The 25,497-nt window shown below is 38.7% G+C and overlaps 1 protein-coding gene across 1 annotated transcript; it reads right to left on the bottom strand.

Annotated features, from left to right (window-relative positions):
* Positions 1 to 6,790: 6,790 nt before the first annotated feature.
* LOC130929357 (solute carrier family 12 member 9-like) lies at positions 6,791 to 25,221 on the bottom strand. The gene is made up of 14 exons (XM_057856456.1): positions 24,843 to 25,221; positions 20,577 to 20,711; positions 19,975 to 20,112; positions 19,784 to 19,896; positions 17,045 to 17,246; positions 16,859 to 16,966; positions 16,596 to 16,707; positions 15,970 to 16,127; positions 13,259 to 13,341; positions 9,861 to 9,985; positions 9,377 to 9,569; positions 8,940 to 9,114; positions 8,661 to 8,807; positions 6,791 to 8,390 (listed from the first exon to the last, which is right to left on the bottom strand). Exons 1-14 carry the CDS (start codon positions 25,054 to 25,056, stop codon positions 7,492 to 7,494), a joined length of 2,802 nt encoding a protein of 933 aa, XP_057712439.1. The 5' UTR covers positions 25,057 to 25,221; the 3' UTR covers positions 6,791 to 7,491.
* Positions 25,222 to 25,497: the final 276 nt, after the last annotated feature.

Below are 25,497 nucleotides of genomic sequence, written 5' to 3'. Positions count from 1 at the left end.
ATTAGCTCCTTTTGAAACTGTGCCTGTTAGCAAGCACTTCTGAATTCTGCCAGATATCCCAGTGAACTTTATTAGCATAATACATTTGAATTTTGTGTGTCTGTATACACCCCAATAATTAAATAAATTTAAAAATTCAAATAAAATTAAGTGGGAAATTCTTCAGGATAACTACTGCTTTGTCTCTGGTCAAATGTTGTCTGTACTAACAGTTGAGGATGAACCTTTGCTGTAGGAAGAGGAGATTACAGCAATAACATTAAGAGAAAAAGAGCTCCATTTAAATCATTGTCATCTCTTGTTCAATAGTCATGTGTGAAGTCAAGATGAAGAACGAGGGAAACTGAAGCCTGTGATGACCAGTGTGAGAGCTGCACTACCCGGAAACTACTTATGTGGGCCAACTATGTTCATTGACAAGAACAAAACTATTCATATCACGGAAACCGGACTACTAACGTACAAGGAAAAAAGAAAAAAAAAAAACAGTTGAAAAACGAGATGACGAAACGACTCAAATGAATCACTCGTCGTGTGAAAATGACTCAAAGTGGCGTGTACTGGGAGGAGAAAGGCATCCCCGGTGTGGGGGGGGGGGGGGGGGGGGGGCACTGAGAGTGATGCCACATTTCATGGGTGGCCAATGTAGATCTTGTCAACACTGTGAATATCTCACTAAACAAAAGTACCGGTAATACGAAACAACCCAAACAAACAAATTTACTCTGAATGGAAATATGTAAACTCTGGTCAGAGGCTTCATAATATATTGACATGACACTTCCAGCAGATCCTGCGCCACGCCTTAAGGTAGGGGGCCGGCCTGGGCCCCTGGCAGGGAGAGCAATTCTCAAACACACTCTGCTTTTTACCGCCGGATTTAGGTTGAAACAGGGCGAAACTTCAGCCCACAAGCAAGCACGGGTGTCTCAAAAGTTATTTGGTCGAGGATTCAAGGTAATTATTGTATTTTTCGCATCATGCATGCCTTTTGAAACATGAATACAATGGGGAAAAAAGATAGCTGCTACGGCCGCCATATTGGATTTCTCACTAGCGTTATATTCACTTCAAACGAATGAACTGCCTTTTTTTGTGTGTGTGTGCTTTTAACCAAGAATCTTGTTGGAAAGCCCATTGTGTGTGCGTGCTTTACTTTAATTGTTGCGATGCTGGCCCTTTATGAAGAGCGAAGCTCGATAGATTCTCTCCTTCTTTCCTCCTTCTCTTCTTTCCCTACACAGCAGTGTAGTTCGTTCCCCAAGCTACAGTCATGTGTTCTTACCATGCGGAAGTTGTGTGTAAATGAGAGAAGTATGGTGAAGTGTGCCTTAACAATGTATAAATACGTTTGGTTGATGATAGTTCCTCAACTAATAATCCGTTGCATTTGCTAGCCACTGCGAGCTAACCGCTAGCTGCCCTGTGCTAATTGCTAACGCTAATTGTTGGCCCCTTTGACTACATTGTTGAAGCTTAAAGTTTGTTATGTTTCCAATTCATTTGTAAATCTAGGTTGGTATTCTAATTTCCTGCTTAATGTGTTTGCTGATTATTGGTAATGATGAGCATTATACAGTGTTGGCCAAAAGTACGGGCACCCCTGCAATTCTGTCAGATAATGCTCAATTTCTGCCAGAAAATGATTGCGATTACAAATGCTTTTTGTATTATTTATTTTGCTTGCAATGAAAAAACACAAAGGAGAATGAAAAAAAATCATGATCATTTTACACAAAACAAAAAAATGGGCGGGACAAAAGTATTGGCACCCTTTTTATATCATGTGATGCTTCTCTAATTTGTGTAATTAACAGCACCTGTTACTTACCTGTGGCACATAACAGGTGGTGGCAATAATTGAATCACACTTGCAAGGCAGTTAAAATGGATTAAAGTTGACTCAACCTCTGTCATGTGTCCTTCTGTGTACCACATTGAGCATGGAGAAAAGAGACAAGACCAAAAAAGCATTGGCAATCTCAAGGCCAGGTCTTTAAGACCTGAATGTTCCTGTGTCTACCTTGCACAGTGTCATCAATAAATCAATACATGTAAAGCCCATGGCACTGTGGTTTACCTCCCTAGACGTGACGGGAAAAGAAAAATTGACGAGAGATTTCAACGAAAGATTGCGCGGCTGGTGGGTAAAGAACCTCGACTAACACCAAACAAGTTCAAGCTGTCCCGCAGTCCGAGGGTACAACAGTGTCAATCTGTACTATCCGTCGGCATCTGAATGAAAAGGGACTCTATGGTAGGATACCCAGGAAGTGTGGATAGTCTGCAAGTCTGGAGACTACCAAATAATTTTGCAGCACAATGTAGGGCCCAGTGTGAGAAAGCTGGGTCTCCCTCAGAGGTCATGGGTCTTCCAGCTGGACAATGACCCAAAGCACACTTCAAAAAGCAGTACAAAATGGTTTGAGAGAAAGCTCTGGAGACGTCTAAAGTGGCCAGCAATGTGCAGTGCAGACCTGAATCCCATAGACCACCTTTGGAGAAGGCACCCTTCAAATCAGAGAGACCCCGAGCAGTTGGGCAAAGAAGAATGCTCTCCTGGAATTTTAGACCATTGTAAGAATCACATTGATGGATACCGGTAGCAGTTGTTCGCAGTTATTTTGTCTAAAGGTTGTGCTACGAAGTATTAGGATGAGGGTGCCAATATTTTCATTCAAATAATTTTTCACAAAACTCCCAAAAATGGGCTTTTTGGGGAGTTTACAAAACTCCCAAAAATGGGCCTTTTTGAGAGTTTTGTGTAAAATGATTTTTTTTTCATTCTCTTTTGTGTTCTTCATTGAAAGCAGAATAAATGAAGCTATTACTACCAAAGCATTTGCAATTGCAATCATTTTCTGGGAGAAATTGATTATTTGACAGAACTGCAGGGGTGCCAATACTTTTGGCCAGCACGGTAAGCGTTATGTGAGCGGTATATTTCATTTTTTATATTTAATGTTGATCGTGTTAATTTAGGTATGTTTATACAGTATATGCGCATATTATATAACTGACATGTTGCATGCTTATAATGTATTGCAGAAAATTACACACACCCATCCTTATGGTTCTCTTAAGTACACCAAAATAAATCCTGAACAGCCTTTTTGAATCCCTGATCGGATTGTCATCATAGCGTCACCGGCTTTATTCCACGCACCCATAGATCAATCCGAATTACCTCTTTTTTTTTGTCAATCTAGACTGTTTTACGTTCATATCTACAAAAAAATTCAGGGATTTACACATTTATTCACAAGATTTTTCAACTTAAAAAGCGCTTTGTTTTGATACTTTGAAATATTTACGTAAAATGAATGATAACTGCCCGTTTTTTTGCTTTTAACCACCATGGGGAAGGAGCTGCAAGATTACCGGACCAGCGTAAAGAACTTCATGGTCCGCAATCGGCCGGCCTAGCACCTGCACTTGCTCAAGCTCGTCGGGTTCTTGCCCGGGGGCGTGCCGGTCGATCTGGACCGCGCCAAGTTAGAGGAGAAAGAGGATAAGATCTTGGCTGAGCGTGCTAGGGAGTTGGCAGACGATCAGCCGGATCCGCCGACAAACGACGGCTTCCTGGCCAGGAAGGTTCAGGCCAAGCAGGAGCTTGCCCAGCAGGAGAACATAGAGATCACTGTGGTGATGATGTTCGGCGTCCTGGTCAAGCTGGTGGACAGGGGGGACCCGGGCAGTTGCGATTGTGTATAGAATTTCTTGGAATATTCATAATTCTGCATGCTTTCCCCAAGTATTACATTTCTGATGTGAAAATTGAGTAAATTATTAGCTCTTGAAAACATGTCAAATTAAAAAAAAAATATTGCTATTGATCCTGAAAATATAGGTGATTATCTCCATTTGGTGATTTTTGTGCATCTAGTGTAAAATCAGAATTTTATTGCCATTTTAAGTTTTGTTATACTTGTATAAAATATAATTAATCAGGATTTTATTAGGATAATTTTTTTTTTTTTTTATGCTTCTGCTCATGGAGACTCGTATATGCCCAAGGTCAGTGCCAGTTTTGGCCTTAGGTCGGTTGCAGGTTTGGTTTTGAAAATATTTGAATTTTTTTTTTTTTTTTTTTTTTTAAATAGGCCCCCTATGAATCGGCCCCGCGCCCCATCAATATATTATGAAGTCTATGCTCCGATTCTACCCTGTGCATTTCGGAAAGATTTTATGGTCCCTTTCAGCAAATGATATTAATAATACAGTTATCTAACACACCTCAGGTGTTAGTCTCTTACTATCACCAGATGGACCTACTTGAAGAGAAACACACACTTACACTAATTTAAAACCACTTTCAGAGCAATGGTGAGTCATATTATTACCGTATTGGCATGAATATAAGACTGTTTTTTTGCATTGAAATAAGACTGAAAGAGGGTCGTCTTATATTCGCGGTCCAGACATTATACCCATTGACGCTAGATGGCGCCAGATATCATTGAAGCGATGTTCTGTCATGACAGATTTCAGCTACTCTCAAGTTTAACCAGTTTGCATTGTTTTATTGCAATGTTTTTCCTTTTTCAGATTTGTTTTAAGACTACAATTACAGTTAGACCTCACTTTGATGGTTAATGCAGTTATTGCAATTTTGTTGTTTAATCACAATAGATTGGTTGGTATTTACATTTCAAAAACCAGAAGCCATTCATTTACGAATGTGCATTGTAGTTTACATATTTAAATGTTCAGATATTAAGATTTGAATGAGGCAAAATAACATGCTTTTTCTCTCAAAAATATTGTTATAATCATTTGTTTCGGATGTAATGTAATTATTTTCTGTAAAAAAATTAATTTGGTGTTCAAAAAGTCATTTTTCAAACTTGAGTCTTGAAAAAGAGGGGGTTGTCTTATAATCAGGGCCGTCTTATATTATACGGTCTTATACAGGCCAATACGGTAATCAGAAAAAGTTAATGTAAATATTTACTCGTCAAAATCAGAAACACTGAATAAGTTACCATAAGAAGATCCACAGATCATATTCTAGGAATCATATACAGCAACTTATGTTTTAGATAATGATGCGCAGACTCTTAAAATGTTTTGGACAGGGCCAGGGTTTCCTGCTAGGAACACCAGGCAGAGGACAGGATGCTCAACCCTTCCTCACGAGGAGAGGACGCTTGCCAAAACAGGCTGTGAGCAAACAAAATTCTAAATAAGGCACCCGGAAGCTGACGTTAGGTAGTGCCTGCGTCTGCTACCTAACACCTGAGACTGCAATAATGAGCCAGAGGAGCTAACTCATTGCATGTGTTTCTTGTAACGTCCTTCCAAACTAAAGTTCATTACCAGTTATCAGTTTTCTTTGCAAATTGGTGTCAACTAATGTGAACACTCACAACTAGACTAAGAACTGCTGGACACTGAGCGATGCAGTTCGACTTTTACACTACTAGACATTTTTTTTTTTTTTTTTTTGCATGTGTTGCTATATTCTCATTGCTGCATCAATTAATAGTAGGCCTACTTGGAGCCAGATCTGCCTCCATCTGTGAACACACTCCCTCCCACACAGAGTTTGTCACTTTTGTGTAGGCAGGTGTCAAAGCCTCCTCTGCACAGGCGCATGTGAATAAAAATATTCTCACAGCACACGACGTATGTCGCAGACAGACGTCAGAGGGGAGAAGTTTCCACAATGCCCACCACCAAATGACTAACCGCGTCACTTGAAATCAATTAAAATGGACTGACGCAATCTCGTCATAAATGTCCCAGACACTTCCCAAACTAGCCCTTGTACCGTGTTTTGGTCAAAATTGACCTGTTTTCAAGTTTGGGTATGCAATCAATCAATGGCACTTTTTACATATGCCAACTTGAAAACAGGTTATTCTTGACCCAAAAACCAAATACTGCAGAGGTTTAGTATTTCCCAGCAGTTAAATCACAGATCGAATTTGATTCACTTGCAAATATGTGGTCAAAAATGTAACACAATACAAGGACTATCGTATATTAGTTAATACACGATCAACAAGTTTTTACACTGAGTAGAACTTTACAGTATATCTGGTGCCCCATATACTACAATTGTGACCAACATTACCATGTCATTACGTGAAACCAGTTGGAGACCACTGTACTTGAGGGGGGGAAAAAAACTACATTAATTAATAATAGACTCATACACAGTCAAAAGAAAGAAAAAAAAAAAGTAACCACATGAGTATGCATATAATGCAGTTTAAATATAACGTCTATGCTTAATTGCAGAAAAATAAAACTGATTCAAATAAATGTATAACAAACTTTGCATATCTTTTTTTTTACTTAAAAAAAATGTTTTAAGATTAATTTTATTATATTTCTAAACAAATTAAACAAGTTCAGGCAGTGATTCATTAGCATAGCACAAGTAGAGAATTACTGATATACAGTCGTTGTTTAGTGTCAACATAGACCAGCACAAGGTACTTTTGTAACTGTTCTCAAGGTGTTTAGGCACAGCTTAAGAACATTGAAATCCTGGGCTTTCATGTTAACGCACCAGCAAAAAAAAAAAAAAAAAATGCAATTTTAATGCATTTATTTTGAATGTTAAGCTTATTGTGCCTGGTTGTTGCCCACCTCCTCCCCATTTCCTGGGCTGCTTACTGGAATAACAATTTCTCACACTTTGTTTAAAAACAGATAAACAAACAAACTTCATCCTCATTAAAGATCTAACACATCTATTCATTCTAAAAATCAAATGCAGCCCATTAGCCCAAAGGTTTGCCCACTGCTGTTAGACCCATTGAATAATCTCAAGAAAGAATAAGGTAAACATTTTATTTTTTCCATCAACGAATATATTAAATATCCAATACAAATCTATAAACTTTTGGCATAAAGCATAAGACTAAAAAATATTCAAGTTCCTTTCACCACAAAAACGCACCATTTCACTCCACAATAAAGCACCAAGTGATAGCCAGATACAGTGTTCATAAATCCTCCCATTTGTCTTGAAAAGTGTCAGTCAATTTGACTTACATTCAGGATAGAATATCGCAGTGATAAAGAATCACAATCTACAACCAGAGCTTCCCAATAGTGACTGAATGAGTGACTGTAGGACTCTACATCACTGATGACCAACTATTCTCTCTTCATAGTCGTTGAATATTTTCACACTTTATTAACCCATTTAAATTGCTGGAAATACTGCAGCTTAGGGACAAATTGTTAACTTTTGTAAAACTACCTCTTCGCTTTATGGGAGTCGTGCAACTTTATGTTCCTTCAAGATTTAATTTCTGGAAGTGAGACAATGAATGAAAATACTTGGATGCATTCAAGTCATCTTAAAATGCTGTACTGCTTCCATGCAGCTTAATTTCTGTCTACATGTAATAAATTGTTTTGCGAGCTCGTTTTATTCATAGCATTATACATGTCCTGTTAAACCAGAGTTAGGGAAGACAATGTAACAGAAGTTAGACATGTGCTTGGCTCACCAAAAGTTGGTGGACTGCTCTAGATGTCCGTGGTGACGACCGAAGTGACCCCATGGACTAGTAATGTTGGACCCAAATCATGACTCAGCAGATCAACCTGGTGCAAGTAGGCCCGGTAGCGGCTGGTATCTGCGGGTGGGCGTGGCAAATACAGGAAGCGTACAGCCGGCTGGGGGGCTCCATGCCTACGGATAAGGCGGTTGACTGCATGAACGTACTCATCTGTCAGCTGTGCCACATTGGTAGGAAATGTTTCTTCATGCCCTTTTTCCACTTCCTTTCCCCGTTCCTCCTCTTTATCCAATCTTTGTCTCTGCCAGTGTAGCGCCACCACCTGGTCCCAAGCGACCATCTCCACTTGTGCCGACATCCTGAGCTCCTTGAGCATCAGTCGCAGCTTGGCCTCCTCCTCATCCCGCAGACTTCTCCCTTCCTCCACGCAAAGGAAAAGGCGCAACGTGGCCTGGCTCCAGGCACGGGTTTCGTGAAGTACGCAGGCCAGCTGAAGCAGAAACAGCGAACAGATGTCCACGTAGCCGCGGCTGTCCGGTCGTAGCAGATTCAGTGGCCAAATGTCAACGAATGGGCCTGCCGTTCCTGGGCGAGTCTTGTTTTTTCTCCCTGACCTTAAAACATCTTCCCTGTTGAACTGACTGAAGTATCGAGCCAGTGTCACGTTCTTGCCCATTTTCACAGCGTCAGTAATAATTGCAACGTAATCCTCCTCATTGACGTCTTTTGGTTTATCTGCATCACGTAAATTGGGGAAGAAAGGGAATAAGGGTTCTCCCACATCTGGTTTTGGACATGCTTCATCTGAGCTTTTATCTGGAGGTAAAATAACTTTGCCTTGGAGGTGGTCTCGAGGGGGGCAGTCATCATAGAAGCCTAAGACAAGAGTATTTGGCCTCATCCCACCTAGAAAACGTTACGGGAAGTTTTTTAGTATAGAGTTGCGTTTGAAAAGTAATACAGCATTTGGAATTGCATCTGTGCTATTTAAAGCAGGGGTCGCGCCTGACACCCCGAGAAAAGAACGCACAACTGCACAAAAATCACTTGCATTCACAAATTTATGTTTTTTAAAAATCTTTTCATATTTATTTGTAGATTTTCATGTTCTTTATGGCCAGTCCCCAACTAGTGAATGGTGGTGCGTTACTGTACAACGGAATAATGCACACTTACCAAACCCTGTGATGAAAAGAAGGTTCTGAACTCCACGTCGAACAGAATCAGCCAAGGTGAGGTTAACAAAGGCCTTGATGTTCAAATGGTCAACTAAAGACAACCAGGAGTCGTAACAACTCTGCATAGGATCAGACGGCAGTTCATCTACAGAAACACACACACAAAATCAAATGATGGCGGTTCGACGGTTTCTACCCATGTGCGTAAAGGTTAACAATACGGAGGAGGCATTATTGCAAAACAGTGAATATATCAATTAAAAAAAGTAAATAGTACCCAGCAATCCCAGTTTGACATGAGCCAGAACATAGAGACCACTCTTCTTCAAGTCATTAATGAATGTTATCAGGCCTACACAACTACGAGGGTTGGCCACCATGAGCAGCACCTGTGGCCTCCAGAACTTAACGTGGTCCTTGCGTACGTCCAGCATCAAGAGATACTTGCGAACCTGACGGAGAAGTATTCAGGATAAAGGATTTAGATGACAATCACATATTCTAGATTATTATACATATAACATTACAATTGTATTTAAAAAAAAAAAAAAAACTTTAAATAATTTGATATAAATTATGAAAATATAAATATCAAATTATACATAATTATATCTTTTTTTCCTTGAATTTTTTTTTGTGTGTTTGTGTGATCTGAATCCAAATTTCTTGAGGTTTGAGAGAAATAAAATGAATGGTGAATGTGTATGTCTGTACCTGGTGGAATATTAGGGCCTGGCTTATGTATCCCCAGTTACTGATAGGACCAAGGTAATGAATGAGCATGAGGAGCAGCAGCATAAATACTATGCTTGCAAATGCATAGATGGCATTGATGAGGAATATCATGACCAGGCTGCCGATAATGCCAAGAGTGCAGGTATGCCACGTGAAACAACGAAAAGATGGCCTTAAATGATAAAAGACGAAAGTTAAAAGGTCACATCAACCATCATTATCAATGAGAAAAATGTTGTAAATGTGCGGTGCTGTAAATTGTCATTTATAATGCGTTTGAAAAGTATGTTTTGTTATGATTAAATAAGTTTGAGGCCGAATAGGAGGGGTGTAAACAAGTATGCTCCCTGTATGACCAGTTTTTTTTAGTTTTGGAAAACCCTATAGTGTTTACTTAAATTCTATCACCATAAAATTTGGAACAAAATGTATACTAGATCAGCTTATTGCCCGATTACCCTACCTAAAGTTTGGCGCAGATGCCCACTCTAGAGCCAAACAAGCCAGGTTGACTGTGGCATACACCAACAAAAAGAAGATGGTCACAAGGCCAGCGATGGTATTCAATTTCCCAGCAAACAGCACCATCTAGCGGTAGACAAAGCAATACTGTAACTTGTGTTATATCCAATAACTTGGAGCTTATACTAAATGCAGATATACTTACTCTCCATTAAAAAAAAAAAAATAAAAATAAAAATAAAAAATAATAATAATAATAATAATTAAAAAAAAAAAAAAAAAAAAATTCATTAGCATTAAAACAACATATTTGGTGTGTACTTAATATGCAATAGTGCTTTAAGATAGATACTAATTTAAAAGTCGAGCACACATATACACACATACAAGCACTGTATGGCGGCAACAGAATGTGGGGGCTTATAGCCAAGGGCGTAGGTTTGCATAGGGACGGTAGGGACATAACACTACCAACTTTTTAGGATGCTCAAATTGTCCCCACCAACTTTATTTGAATTATAAGATTATAATTTATGATAATTATTCATGATTTATAATGTCTTCCCATATACTGTAAGAATAGAACTAACCCTTCCATTATTAAGTGAATTACTGTATTTTCATTATTTTCGGACTTCTATTTACCCCTTTTCACTTGAATGTGCCGGTCCATTTCCCCCCCTCAAACGCACGTTTGATTGACTGATGACTAGAACAAACACGCACAATCCCAACAGAAATACATGTCACCGTGCTGCCTCCTCCACCCCCTTCAAAGAGGAGGGATATTAGTATTTTTTTTTCAGCCAGCCGCATCATCAGCCACTGTAAGTAGACATAAATGTTGAGGTGAGGAACACCCAATTAATTTTCCAACTGAAAGTCCAACCTGCATCACAGTTAGCATAACATTAAACTGTGTGAACTTGCTAACCTGCAAAACTCGAGTAGGAAGCAGCTTAGAGATAAGTGTCCCCCGTACTGTGTTTTCTACCGTTAATTTTAATATTCAACTGTGCATTTATTCATTATTTAAAATATATTTTCTCCATTATTCATTTAAATTTTTATTTGCAGCCTATGCAGACATTTCTTTAAAATGTAGCGCAACTTTAGCTTGAAATATTTACGTAAAATGAATGATAACTGCCCATTTTTTTTGCTTTTAACCAATAATCTAGACTGTTTTATGTTCAGATCTATAGAAATTCTGGGATTTACTCATTTAGTTACAAGAATTTTCAACTTAAACTGTTTTGTGACGGCCGCCACGTTGGATTTTGTATCTATCCATAACAGCATAACCTTACAAATAATAAGGTAATATTAGGCCAACTGCCCGTCTTTTGCCCCTCCCAAAAAAACAAAACAAAAAAAAAAAACATCGGAATTAAACCTAAATAAGTTGTGATTGTACTGTATATCGAAAAATGAAATTTTTTCTTTTGTTGATTAAAGAGCATACGACAGGAGGAAAAAAAAAAGTCTTAAATAGCATTATTATGTGAATTAGAATCATATTTTGAGACGATTCGACTATATACAACAATTTAGCATAGCGCAGATGACGAGAAATCAGTTTTAATCTGCCGGTTAGCCACGCCTACCATTATAGGGCTCAAGCGTCCCCAACAGGTGGATGACGTCAGCGGGAGACTGGGCTCATCGGTTTTTAGGAAAACGTGACGAAGAGAGCCGCAAAATGTCATTGTTTCAGTCTCTACTCCAATATTTTTACAGGGTATTCTTTTTCTCCAAGTATTTTTCACCAATAGCTAAATAAATGGCTTGGGAACGACCAGTCAGCCCGTCGAGGGGGAACTATTCACAACGAGGAAAACGCGACGAAGAGATCTGCAAAATGTCAGTGTTTCTGTCTCTTCAATATTTTTACAGGATATTCTTTTCATCCAAGTATTTTCCCCAACTGCTAAATAAATGGCATGGTCATGACAAATAACAGTCTTGTGCTAAATGGAATATGAAATAATAAAAATGCACTTATTCAGGACGACATGGCAAAATTACTCCATAATGGTCAAAACTGTCGACTTCACCTTTACTGTCGCACCTCCCAAACAAAATGTTATGACACCTAAATCGGACATATGTCATTTCCCTTCCCCGGCTTCGGAGAATGTAAACAAACCAGGAGGCGTGACAGCTAGCAGACATGCTAACCCAAACAGAGGGATGTTTCAAAGTCTTCGAAGCGGAAAATCACACATAACTAGCCCGGATTATTTGACATGACGACTGGGTTGTCAATTGTTTTCGCGGATCAGCAAACCGCCCGGCGGAGAGCAATTTACAGCTTGTTCCCCGGAGGAGGGCGGCTGCAGTTGTTGTGCAGCTAAGGTGCAGATAATGTGCATGAGGAGAGCTTTTTACATGCCAATCAATGATCCAATGTAAGTAGTCCTTTATTTAAATAAAGTTTGTAGTGTTTACTTTGTAATCACTGTATTTGTCATAATACAAAGCATTTACTCACTTCCTCGTAAGTCCAATGGTCCCACAGTAGTAGGGCTTTTTTTGGCCAATATCCACGGTGAATGGGAACCTTTTGAAACTCCAAAAAGGCGCACACGCCTCTCCCTCATACAGCAAAATTTTTCTGCAGCCGTTTGGCTGGCGTGATGCGAAAAATAAACGTATTAATCCGAAAAATCAGCTGAATCCTTAGTCCTCATACACAACAGTAGGCTGTATAGTGAAGAGGAGTCCTTCTCCCGTACACGTCACAGCGCCCTCCTCCTCAATGCAAGACCGAAGCCGGAAGTAATTCATTTTCATGGCGCGGGATTCAAAAAACTAAATAAATATAGCGATCATTATATATATATATATATATATATATATATATATATATAAAATATCATATCAATATATCATTCAGGAGCATAAAACACCACATGTATTATGAAATAAACATGCTTTTTCGTGTCACATGCACTTTAAAAAGTGTCTGGTGTGAAAATTGAGTAAGTTATTAGCTGTTGAAAATTTGCGTCAAAATTGCACTTAAAAAAAAAAAAAAAAAAAATTAAGTCCCTATTTCGGGCAAATACTTATACATGTTAAATATTGCTATTGATCCGGAAATTATAGGTGATCCTCTCTGCATTTGGTGATTTTTGTTCATCTAGCCATTTTAAGTTTTGTTATATAAAAAACAATTGGGATTTTATGAATGACTGAATTTTTCATGCCGCTGCTCACAGAGACGCATATATGCCTAACGAAGGTGCCTGTTTTGGTTTTAGGTCGCTTGAATTTTAAGTTTTTGAAAATAGACCCCCTACGGAATGGCCCCGCACCCTGTTTGCAGTCAACTGAAAGTGAAGTCTATGGCAGAACAATTAAACTACAATTGCTTCCAGAGTAAAACTTTTTTACCTGTACAAGCAACCATGAGATAAGCACGGAGGCCCAGGGGTTGCCATTGCTGGATGTCTTCCTTGCCAGAGCCAGGACACCACCTATAGCCATTTAAAAAAAGAACAGTCAAAGCCAAATTGTTCTTTTCTGTTGCTGCTCAAATGGCCCTCAATGAGACAAACAACTGAGTCATTCCGCGTTGGCTTGAGCAAAACACACAGCGATAGGATTTGTGTCTCTGCAGAGAAAGTCAACTCCGCCTGCCATCTGTTGTCAAATGACGCATTCCAAATGAACATGGCACTATCAGGAAAACAAGACATTAAATTAATAACTTGGGTCCATTATAGCAGATGGCTGGCTATTAAAATGCTGAATCTGTTTTAAAGAGAGGTCAGCTGGGGTGGAACCTTAGCAATGAGTGTCACCTAAACTATCAACATGAGTCATTTTATCCTTTCACACTTCGAAAACTACCAGGAGGTGAATAAACTCATGACAAACAGACAATTGCTACTCAACAAGGAGAAGCTTAAGAAATATTTTGGGCAGGGGTTCTGAAACGTTTTGAAGAGGACACCCTCATAATCCTAAATGTGTTATCAAATTAAACTACCATGTGTACAGTACTCCTAAAATCAATAGAAATTAAAAAAAAAAAAAAAAAAAAAAAAAAAAACTAAGAAAGCAGGGGTAGTTTTACAATAAATTGACTTATTTTTCAAGGATTTACAGTCCTGTGACCTACATCCTCAGAAAACCTATTCCACATACCTGGGAAAGATCCAGTTTCATGGGAAGAACCTTCAAAGAAATATACCCTTCTCGTCACACTCTTTTTTTTTTTTGTCAAAAAAGGCTTTTAGTGATATTCTTTGCTCCTCCTCTCTTAAGGAAATTAAGTGTATTTCAGACATTTGGGAAATTGACCTATCTACAAAAAACGCTTTGCATTTTTCCTTAGTATTCAAGCAGATAGTCGCTCCCTGTTCACATCTGCAGCTGCCGCTTCTTTCTCCTGACAGAGTCGCCATCAGAAGGCGACCAATCCACATTAAGCTACAGTATGACGTATGACGTATTGATTCACGGAAGAGCAAAATATTGCTTCCCGTAAAAAAAAAAAAAAAAAAAAAAAACTTTTCGTGATACTCCTTCCTTTTATTGAGGAATTAAGTCCATTTCCTACAAAACTTTAGAAAGTGAACTATTTACAAGAACTGCTTTGCACTCCGACATTGTATAGACCCTACCCACGTGACGTCACAACTCCTTCCTCCTGACTGGTGCCGCCCAATTGTCCGTCAACACATCATGTTTACCTGTTACGGCTACGTACATTCCACCTATTTACGACGTGTTTTTCTGCTCGTTAACATTAATAATCAAAATGGTGAAGGCGTGTGTGGCGGTCGGTTACAATAACAGAGAAGATAGACGGAGAAGACTGAGAGACTTGAAGTTCTACCGGATTCCGAGAGACCCGGAGAGAAGAGAGCGAGATGGGCTGCTGCAATTCGACGAGAAAACTGGGCTCCAAACGATTACCACAGATTATGTAGTAGTCATTTTATATCTGGTAAGATGCATTTAATATATATTTAGAGGGTTTTGGGCTGACAACCACAATTAAGATCATTGCTAGGCTAATCGCCGACAACATACACGTATGTATGTAGTGAGAGTGCTATCGCTAAACCATATAAACATTAAAAGCCCTAACTCCATTGACAAACGACATGAAATACATTAGACTTGACAGTGGATGTTAGCAATAACAAAAGATTTTGAATTGAAAATTTCGCAACTCACCTTTCCAAGCACAAGATAGATTCCTGCCGAATTTTCGTGGACGAGGACCTGTTTCACCCAACCAGCAACGAAGTATTTATAAGCCTCCAAGCTCTTAAAAGTTTTTCAAATTTTCGTGAGAATAGGCTGATTTTGTGTGGACAAGATAGTTGTACGTATCAGGGTAGCTAGCAGATGTCAGGCAAATACGGCGGAGACAGCGGGTCGAAAAACATCGATTTAGGCATCAAATATGGATCTGGCGAATGGATAAACTGAAGCTTTTCCACATAACGCCTTTTATGCAACGCATCAAGTGAGTTTACGGCATCCGAAAGCACCGGGTCTTCCATGAAATGCATTATAAATTGCTCGATCAATTGAGACCATTGATAATACAGACACAAAATGACGACAAGGGGGCGGAACCATACAGCGAGCACGTGATTTTGTGACGTCGGTGGGTAGGGTCTATTCAAGCAGGTAGCGGCGGGATCCGGAGACGTGACCAGGAAGCAACTATCTCCTGTTGGCGCAAACATCAGATGCTGGGGAAGTGGTTGAACTGTTGAGGTTTGCAAGATGGTACTTAATGATGAATCAGGAAGTACAGTCTTGCTTGCAAGGCTAATCTTTGTTTATAGCAATCTAAAAAAAATATTGGGTTAAAAATTCAGTCCGATTAACATTGTAAATGTTATAAAATTACAGTTTAACTAGGAAAAAAAAAAACAATTATCATAAGTTAGAAAAATTATTTCGATAATATTTCAATCACGTAACGAAAGATTTACTAATAGCATAAAACCAATAATATGTACAACACGAAAGGGTAGAAGCAACTTAATGAAAGAAACCTTTCCACAATACATAAAAAAATGCCAATATATACTAGTATGCCAACAACTGATTGTGGAACAATATAACAGCAGTCTTACCAAACAGATCGTCCTTAGACAGTGCATACAGGACTCTGGAGGCTCCGATTAGGTTGCTCATAGCGGCGGACATGGCCGAGGAGTAAATACCAATAGTGACCAGAGGTGGCCAAACATTGATGCTCCCCAAGAAACTGTAATCTCTTTGGAGAATGGGACTATAGAGGGATAAAGACAAATCCTAGTAAGATATTTTGAAAAGATAATTGTGTCAGCAACATTTTGAGTAGTGGTGGGGGTTATAGATTTGCGGTACAGAGACGGTATGTTGGTACATCTTGATTTTCAATCAGCATTTCCCATTAGCAATCAGTGTACCCACATCCTTGCATACAGATGACACTCATCATTTTCCTATTCTAAACCACCAATGTGTTGATGTCTTCATATTAGGGATTCAAGGATATGTTTCATGTTTCCCTAGTTGAAATGTCATACACTTGACAAAGGAGAAGGATTTGTGACTCAGTCTCCTCAACACTCCTGGGGGGAGGCCATGTTTCATCTCACAGTACAAGAAATCTGTTAAATTGACTTACAATACTTGGCTCCCTTCCCCCGACTGAGGACTTTGGGCTCAGACCAGGATCTGAAGTTAACATACTTATCCTTATTTGCATACTAACCGTTCACATGACGATGCAGATAATAGACTTATCAAATTGTACGTGACAAAAGTTGTAAAAACAGCCGCCAAGGTTCCTCTAGGTATGGAATAGCTCGAGTTCTTCAAGTCACCTGGTGACAAAATCGCAGAAGGCATCACAATTAAACCTCATTTTTTTGGCACAGGGGCTCAGCATTTTTCAAAACTGCATTGACTCAGTAATCCTACCTTTTGCCCAGTTTGAATGGCAGCAAATGAGTTAAATAATACATTCCATCTCACCTGACATATTAGATCCAGCCATGATGCCAGTGCAACCGTTAAACATAACTGCAAAAACAGTGGCAAAACTCATCATGGCTCCAGTGGTGTAGTCAACGGTGTAACTAGCTATACAGAAATATAGGCGACACACTCCATTCAGTTGTTGGAACCAGAAACCACGATGACAACACGACAGGGACATACGCCATAAGTTGCCCTTTAAGGTATGGAGTTGGAGTCCGGTATAATTGGCGGTGATCTGTGTAGAGCCGTTTACAGTGGAAGCATCAGGAAGTGTGATTATCCTCGATTCCACAGCAAAGAAGCTGCCAAAGATGGATACCAAAACAGTTGTGACGATAACGAAGATGGCAAAAGTGGCTTTGGCGTAGATGTGGGCGCCCACCTGTAAATCACAAGCCAACTGACGTCAGACGAAAATTGATTATGTGATGACATGAATAAAACTTTATGGATACGTTACACTCTAAAGAACCTTCGGCCACTGTCAGGCATGAAAATGGGTCAGGGGTTAAAAAGGTGAGAAAGGTGTGGAGTAAATATGTTCCGGCGTTCTGCCAAAATGTCCGCCGTCGGCAAAACGTCCTACATGTGGCGAATTTGACCATTTTAATTTTTCACATAAGGCTTAATATTCAAGTTAACGGGGGTTTGATTAGTTGAAGGAGTTGATTTCAACCACCATTGACTCGCGCTAGCTTAGCCACTCCGGAGCCCTGAAACTAACAAATAACTGTCAAACTGCACAGAATTTGTTCAAATCATTTCCAACGACTAATTAAACCCCGGCTAACTCAAAGATTAAGCCTAATGTAAAAAATTCTGAACTTCCCCTTTAAAATAAAGACCATTGAATATGGCCATTAAAATGTTGTCTATAAAAGTTTTAGAGCAATAATACAAACAACAAAAATGAATAAAATGAACAGGAATCTTTCAAAGTATTTCATAATGGGTCCAAATTATTTTTCGAAGAGATCATGTGACTTTAGAACCTTAGAGACAGCCGTTTGCATTGCTTAGCCAAAACTACAGCTGAGGAGGCAAGATGGATATTTAGAATTTCTTTAAACCTAAGCTTTCAAAACCCTCAACAACAACTGAGCTTGAACCGAGGATTGAGCACGAGCAGTATCAAAAAGTCCTGGCTGTCGTGTTACCTGTTGTGCTGTAATTCCAAGTGGTGCTTGAATTGGATGCTTATAGCGGTCGACAGTCTTTTTGAGCCAGCGCAAAGTTCGCAGCGCACGGAGATATTTTTGTTATCTTTACTGGACAAAAATGTAAAGTAATGGCTGTGTTTCCAGTGTGCAAATGCAGCCGTTTGTAGTATATCTCCTGCCTATTTCATTGCATCCTGGCGAGGTAGCAAGGCTATGTTGTTTTGGCCGCAAACTCCCAGTGCTCACGCATCATGGTAATACACGTGACCCTTTTTGTTCCGTCCCCGATTAAAAAATGTGACATGTGATGTCACTCCCATGACTACAGTATTCTTCATTCTACACACATTATGTAGTAATAGTAACGCACAGGCATCAAGGAAAGTAATTTTACTCAGATTACTGATTTAGAAAAATGAACGCGTTAGATTGTTCTTTACTGAAAGAAAGTAATCAGATTAGTTACGCATTACGATACCGCGTTATTGACAACACTGCTTTTATATTACCGTTAAATACACAAGCTTGACGCTACCTTAATGGGAGCTATTTTTTCACCGGACGCTCCGGCAGTGTTCAACGCAAGCTGCAACGAACGGCAGTAACTTTGTCATACCACAAAATATGAAAACGAAAACCATTACTCACTAAATTCAATATGCTGGCAAATGCATTCATCTAAAAACAATTGGGAGTGATACTTTACCTCCTCCAGCGAATGTGAATTTGTGCTTAGTACAAGATCATCTGTCGCAATTAGGGATCTTTGACGCTCTTTTATTTTTCTCCTCCCGGCATACAAACTTGTTTCTCTCTCAGCGGCTGTGATTAACCTCAATGAAGTTGCTGTCCTAGCTAAGCCTTGCCTATCATTCGTCTTTGTAAGTTTTTAGTAACTTTGTGTATTGAATTTGAAAGGAAAATGTGTGTTTTGTTTTTGACGAACTTTTTCATGAAGCTAAACTGTTGAAGCTACTCACATGTGGAAAAATACGAGTGTACAACGTTTTAAATTTATTCATTTGGTATATTTCAGTTACCACGATTTGAGAGATCAATAAATTGAAGAATTTACGCCTTGCGTTTGGAGTGCTTGTTTTTGGGTTTGCTGGAATCGCGTCACTGACACACGCAGCATTAAAAACGGGAAGGGGTAAGCGCTGCCGCGCCAAGCCAATTCTGGCTGCATTTTCGACACATGAAAAATAACGAATACGTACTACTGTATGACGGAAAATTTTAGTGGTTTTGTAACCGCGACGTTTTCATAGCATGGTAATCCGTGAAGGTAACTGGCACATGCCTACAAACGACCCCCCCCCCCCCCTTAAAATTTTTCTCCTCGGATCTACACGATTCATGTAGGTCATCCTTTTTGACTTCAAAACGGCGAATTTCGCCGAAAAGTGAGAGATTTTCATGCCTGCACTGTACAGGTTGTTAGAAATGAAAATAATTTGCGTGTGGGGTCAGGGGGGTTTTCAGACAAATATTGGGACCTTGGGTGAAGGAGAATTAACGATGAATGCACAATTTACTGTTGACAAAAAAAAAAATCAGTTGTTGACGATTATATTTCTTAATGTTAAAGTGATTTTTAAAATGCTATCATGGAAAATTGTCAGCTAACATTTAGCAAAGGTTTTCACAGATGTCAATTCTAAGTATTTCTTATGTTTTTGTGATGTGAATGATTCCAAATCTTGTTAAACCCTCAAGATTTCACCAGCCTAACTGAATAAAATTAAATGTGTCTCACCAAGCAGACAATGAAACAAATTAAGAGCAGCCCAGTTCCATAAAGTAATGTCCACCAGTATCCTGAAGGTAAGACACGATGGGCAGATCCAATTACTGTCGCAGCATCTGAAGCTGGAACAAATATTTAAAAAATGAGTGCACAGAATCAAGCATTTATATGCCACTGAATTTGATAATATGACCACCAACATTCAGGGACGCCAAAGGCAGACGTGATCGCTTCAACCAGACCCAAAATGTATAGAGCACTGCCACACACATTGGCAAAGAAAAACATGATTCCAATGCTGCCACCAAACTCTGGACCCAGTGCTCGACTGATCATGTCTGGAGGTCATCATTAAAGAACTGCAGGGATGAAATTTTTGGAAGATAGATTTTGAAGTGCTTGTATATAAATAGTTTAGCCCCTGGCGTGCATGTACACCCCATAATGGGTGTACTTGCAAAAACAGATAGGAAAGAATGGCATTTGAAAGTGTGAATGTTAATGAATGCTATAGTTGCTTATATACAGTACTTTCAAACTTTTTAGCACACAACTTGTAAGCACACGAGTGAAATTGTGCAGATTGTGTGTCTGTTTACATATTTTATCAACTGGTGAAATGAGATTAAAAATCATCTTTAATCCTGAAGCATTAAAAAAAATCTACACAACTGGAAATTTTTATTGGTTAGGCATGACTTAGTTGTTTTTTTTGTGTGTGTGTAAAGCACTTTGGTACAGTTGTGGCTGTTGTGAAGGCGTTATATAAAGACAATTGTGTTAAACCATAGATATAGGATACAGTAGGCACCTCCCGCTTCCAAGGCTCCATTAGTTGAGATGGCACAGACAGAAAGGACTGTGGTGGTAATGATGGCGTAGGCCACAAGGAACATCGCTATGGCCTGGTACAGCCCTGCTTGCCCCACAACAAATCCTGCATGCAAATAAAGAGTAACTATAGAGTGAGCATCAGTGCAGAGGTCTGACAAGCAGGACAAGCCTTGTATGGTTGACGCTGAAGAAAGGATGTATGTAAAATTCTAGATTTATTAACCCTTGAGAGTGAAAGGACGCGCCGGCGCGTCCTCAGCGAACGTCGTCTTTGAAGCGCCCTCACGTTTTAATTACGTCACCCACATGCCGTTGGGTAGTCTCGTTTTAAAGTGCGGAAGTTGCGGTTTACTCTCATTATTTGAAGTCAATCGACCAACTAAAACGTGAGATATTGTCATTTAAGTTTTATAGTTTTATTGTCCTCTCAAAAAAACATTAAAACGCTGCATGGATCATTTGTTTATGTCTATATTTCCATCATTTCTTGTCCTTTTTCAAAACGGAAACTCCATGAAAAAAAAATCAAACGAACCCTTTTGAAGTCACAGTGGAAGCACAAAATGCGTTTTTTTTAATAAATATAACTGCCGTGAGAGGTTCCACCGAACGAGAGGGAGGAGTGTTCTGAAGCAGCGAGGTGGCGAACGACGGCCGTTTGGATCGAGCAGCGACTTTGTGTGACTTTGAGAATGAACGGAAAACTAAATTTAGCGCAAGCAATTGTGCTTTTTGATCAACTTGAGGAAGAGGATGGTCCAAATTCGTCATCATTGTCTTCTTTGGAAGAGTCCTCGAGTGAAGATAGTGACGGATTTGAACACGTGGGTGACGCCATCGACGAGCAGAGGTAAGCAAACTCACTTTTTTTTTTCTGCTGAAAAAGTTTCTTTTGAAAGTTTCTTTTGATATTGCAAGACAAAGTTAATTTTGATGCAATATAAGTGTGTGTTTGTGTATATAATAATAAAATGTGCATATCAGATCAAAGTCGTACGTGCACTGTGTGTATCCAAGGCAGGAATTTATAATTGTGGTGATCTTCTTTCTATATGAAGATTAGGGATGTAGCACATATTCAGCTATTGTATTCTTTCTATTGTCATACATATAGATTTCCATTATTATTTATTGCTGTATATATTTTTATTTTATACTTTATTATTTTCATAAATACTGACTTTTTTTCATGTACATTTATAGTGACAATGAAAGTAAAGTGAAATGAAAATGAAAGGGTGGAAAGAGGACCGACACCCCATGGAAGTGTGGGATGTGTGATGTCGCCCTGTGTCGAATTCCAGGATGAAACTGCTTTTCGGAGTGGCATGCCTGAAAAAAATTTAACTTGTTTATTGTAAATATTTTTGAAAATGCTTTTTTTCCCCCAATGTTATATATATATTTTTTTCCCACAATCAGCCTTCTCACTTTGTGTATATAAATGTGTGTTCAAGAAGCTTGATTGTGTGTACATAGTTTTCATCAGGTGATGGGCCGCAATACCTAAACTCATAAAGAGATGGCCTCTTAACACTTTTTGTGTTAGATGTATATATTTTTTCACTGTTCGGTCTGCTGTATATAACCTGTTTTGACTAGAGCATGTATAAAGGCAAAAAACGCCTATGGCTATTAGAGGTGTGCAAAATTTCCGATTCTTAGATTATTCGCGATTCGGCCGTGGAAGATTCGAGAACGATTCACAAACATCCAAATTCCGATTATTGAAATATGCCAAGTAAAGCGGAAGTACAACACACTCAGCGCGCCGCGCGGTCAATGAGCAACGGAGCGAGAGTAGCTAAACATCATGCTTCTCATTACCCGGCCCCTCGGATAATGCCAATGCTCAACTCACGGCTCTAGCTCAACTCATGCCACGAGATAAAAAAACACAACAACATACCTGAAGCTGCTACAAAAGTACGTCATCCACATAATGTTACGGTAGATATCATTTATATAAGACTAGATGCACTACGGTAGCGGTAGCGTTTGCAGCACATCTACAAAAAGCTAGATGCAGACGTAGTAAACGGCCGCCATCTTAAAGCAGTACACTTCTCTGCAAGGCTGTTGTAGCGAACCTTCCAAGCAAACCTAATTAACTTTTTATCTAAAATACTCCTAAATCGGTAAAATATTGACTTGAATCTATCTTTAAAATAGTTTTAAAACTTTCACATGTCGAAAGTTGACAAAAGGGAAATTATGGATTAACGGGAGCAGTTTTAACAACTTTAACGGTTGATTCACAACATTAAATTAATTGAATGTAGTTTAAAGCTGCTGATACAGAATGGGGACTGGAGTTTTTTATTTACTGTTATTTTTGTATATTTGTTTACTGCTATATGTTAACTTGATACTGAAATAGTAGTTTGGTTTAGCCTGAGAGTATTTTTGAACAATTTTGGAACAAATGTACAAAATATTTAAAAAAAAAAAAAAAAAAAAAAAGGGGGGGGGGGGTGCATCAATAATCGTTTTAGAATCGAATCGGACCATCTGAATCGTAATCGAATCGTTAGGTGCCCAAAGATTCCCAGCTCTAATGGCTATACCTGTTGTTTATGTTGAATTGTCAAATATAAGACTATTTATTCAAAATTTTTTTGGTTGAATGTTCATCCTAACATGTTGAATAAATATTACAAAGTTTCAAAACGGTTCGTTACGCATGTTTGGTTGTCAATTGGACATCAATATTAAAAATTTTGACAAAACGATTTTGGAATTTTTGGTCTTTTTGGGCCCAAAATGATGATTTATAATTGGTCAGTGAAGGAAACAACAGTTTGGACATGAAGTTCAAGGTGTCACAAAAAAAGGGACCAAACCAGGCCATCGTAAACAATTCTTTCTTTGAAATATAAAGGCAACTTCAAAGGCATGCAAAATCAGACAAAATAGGCCCAGACCTTAAAGGGTTAATTCATTCAACTTTACCATTGTTTTTTTGTTTGTTTGTTTGTTATTGTCATTTACCGATTTTGTTTCTAAACTAGAACTGCAGTTAATTGTATATACATATACACACTATATTTTACATACATAAAGTGGAATTATGTACTTAGCAAAAAAAAAAGTTGAATGGCTGAGTAGGTTTGTTTTAAATGGAAAATTTATGGTTGAAAAAGTTCATATAAGTTATTCATTTTATTCTATCTAGAGATGCACGATAATATCGGTCACCGATAATTATTGGCCGATAATGGCAATTATGACGTCACACAGATAATCCAGATAAAACGAAGTTCAACCGATAATGCAATCCGATAATTATATACTTGATTTAGCCTCCAAATGTGCGCAATCAACAGTTTTGTCCGATTCTGCTAGTTTTAAGGAGGTGTTTTTGCAGTGTAGTAATGTGATATATGTTAGGAATGGCTTACTTTTAAAGGCATTTTTGTGCAACTTGGGTGTTTACTCTCTAAGTAATTGTTGCCAAAAGCTTACCATTACCCAATGTCATTGCCATTGTTTAGATGTTGGAATTTACTACTTGTTCACATTTGATGTGGAAAAAAATAGCACTAAATTACATTTTTGCACAGTAACATTTGATCTTTGTATACTTTAACATTTTACATACATATTTGAATAGAATTATCAGCGTGACATTATTGGTTATCGGCTGGAAGGGGCAGGAAATTATCGGTTATCGATATCGGTTGAAAAATGTATTAGCGTGCATCACTAATTCTATCTATTCTTTTTTTTATATTATTATTTTATTTCAACTTCAATTTTATTTATTCATTTTAAATATGTGCATTGGTCGGATCTTAATATACCACTAATACCTTCATTCAACTGTTAGAGGGGAAATTATTTTGTCTGTTTGAAAAACAACGGACCGGGTCAGTTCTTTAATTACAAACTAATTGAAGTAGACGCATTAGCTTTTTGTTTACGCTCGAAATCTCAATTGTCACAAGTAATTTATTATTTGGCTTTAATTAGTCGATGGAAATAACAGAAAGCACGATTACTTGGGCAAAATGGACTGCCACTGGTGGTTAAAGACGATTAAAAAAAAAAAAAAAAAAAAGATGCATTTTAATTACACCATGTAGAAAACGATATTGACTCAAGTGGTTTGTTACCTGACCATTTTTGTTCCTTTTAATTTTGGTCAAATCACATAAGCGTGAATGAATCAACAAGCCATAATTCTAAGACTCTTTCATGCACATTGAACAAGTGCCACTTTCGACATGCTTACCAACTCGCAAGAACACAACGACGCTGAACATAGACAGCAACGTTGGAATAATAACACCGAAAAGCACGCCGAGTTTTCGCTCGCTTTTGGATTGGCGATGGCCTCGGTCTTGTCCCAGTGTAGGCCTCCTACTTGCGGGCTCCTCCTCGTCCAGTCCGCCGCCGTGGCCGCCGGTGGTCAGTCGGTAGTTGAGAAGAGGGGCCTTTTCAGGCATTCCGACGATTTATTGTCCCCAAACTGTGAGTAAATCTAACTTTCTCTGAAACGTGTAGCTGATTTAGCAAAAAGCAAGTAACCTTTCAACAAATCAACCGAAGTCACCTCAGCAAGAGCGAGTGGTGGATGGCAGGCAAGGTGCGCTAATGCTAATGAGGCTGCAATTGTGACGTCGCTTCCTTTTAATTATTATTTTATTTTGGGGGACTCATTTTGTGTATATTATTTATTCCATTCTAAACACATAAGCGTTTCTAGTATTTTGGTCGTATAAGCGAGAAACTATATTTTCACTGCTAATAACTACTGAACCACCAATAAGCCACAGGCAAATCAAATGTTTTTCCTTTGTTTTGTTTTTTTACTTATTATCACTGTCAGCATCCCACTCAAAATATATTCGAAGTCTATATCCGTCAATGGCAGTGACGAGTTGAAG

The sequence above is a fragment of the Corythoichthys intestinalis genome, chromosome 14 (genome assembly GCF_030265065.1).
Source record: "Corythoichthys intestinalis isolate RoL2023-P3 chromosome 14, ASM3026506v1, whole genome shotgun sequence".
Taxonomy (NCBI): domain Eukaryota; kingdom Metazoa; phylum Chordata; class Actinopteri; order Syngnathiformes; family Syngnathidae; genus Corythoichthys; species Corythoichthys intestinalis.
This window is presented reverse-complemented; position numbering and strand designations above follow the sequence as displayed.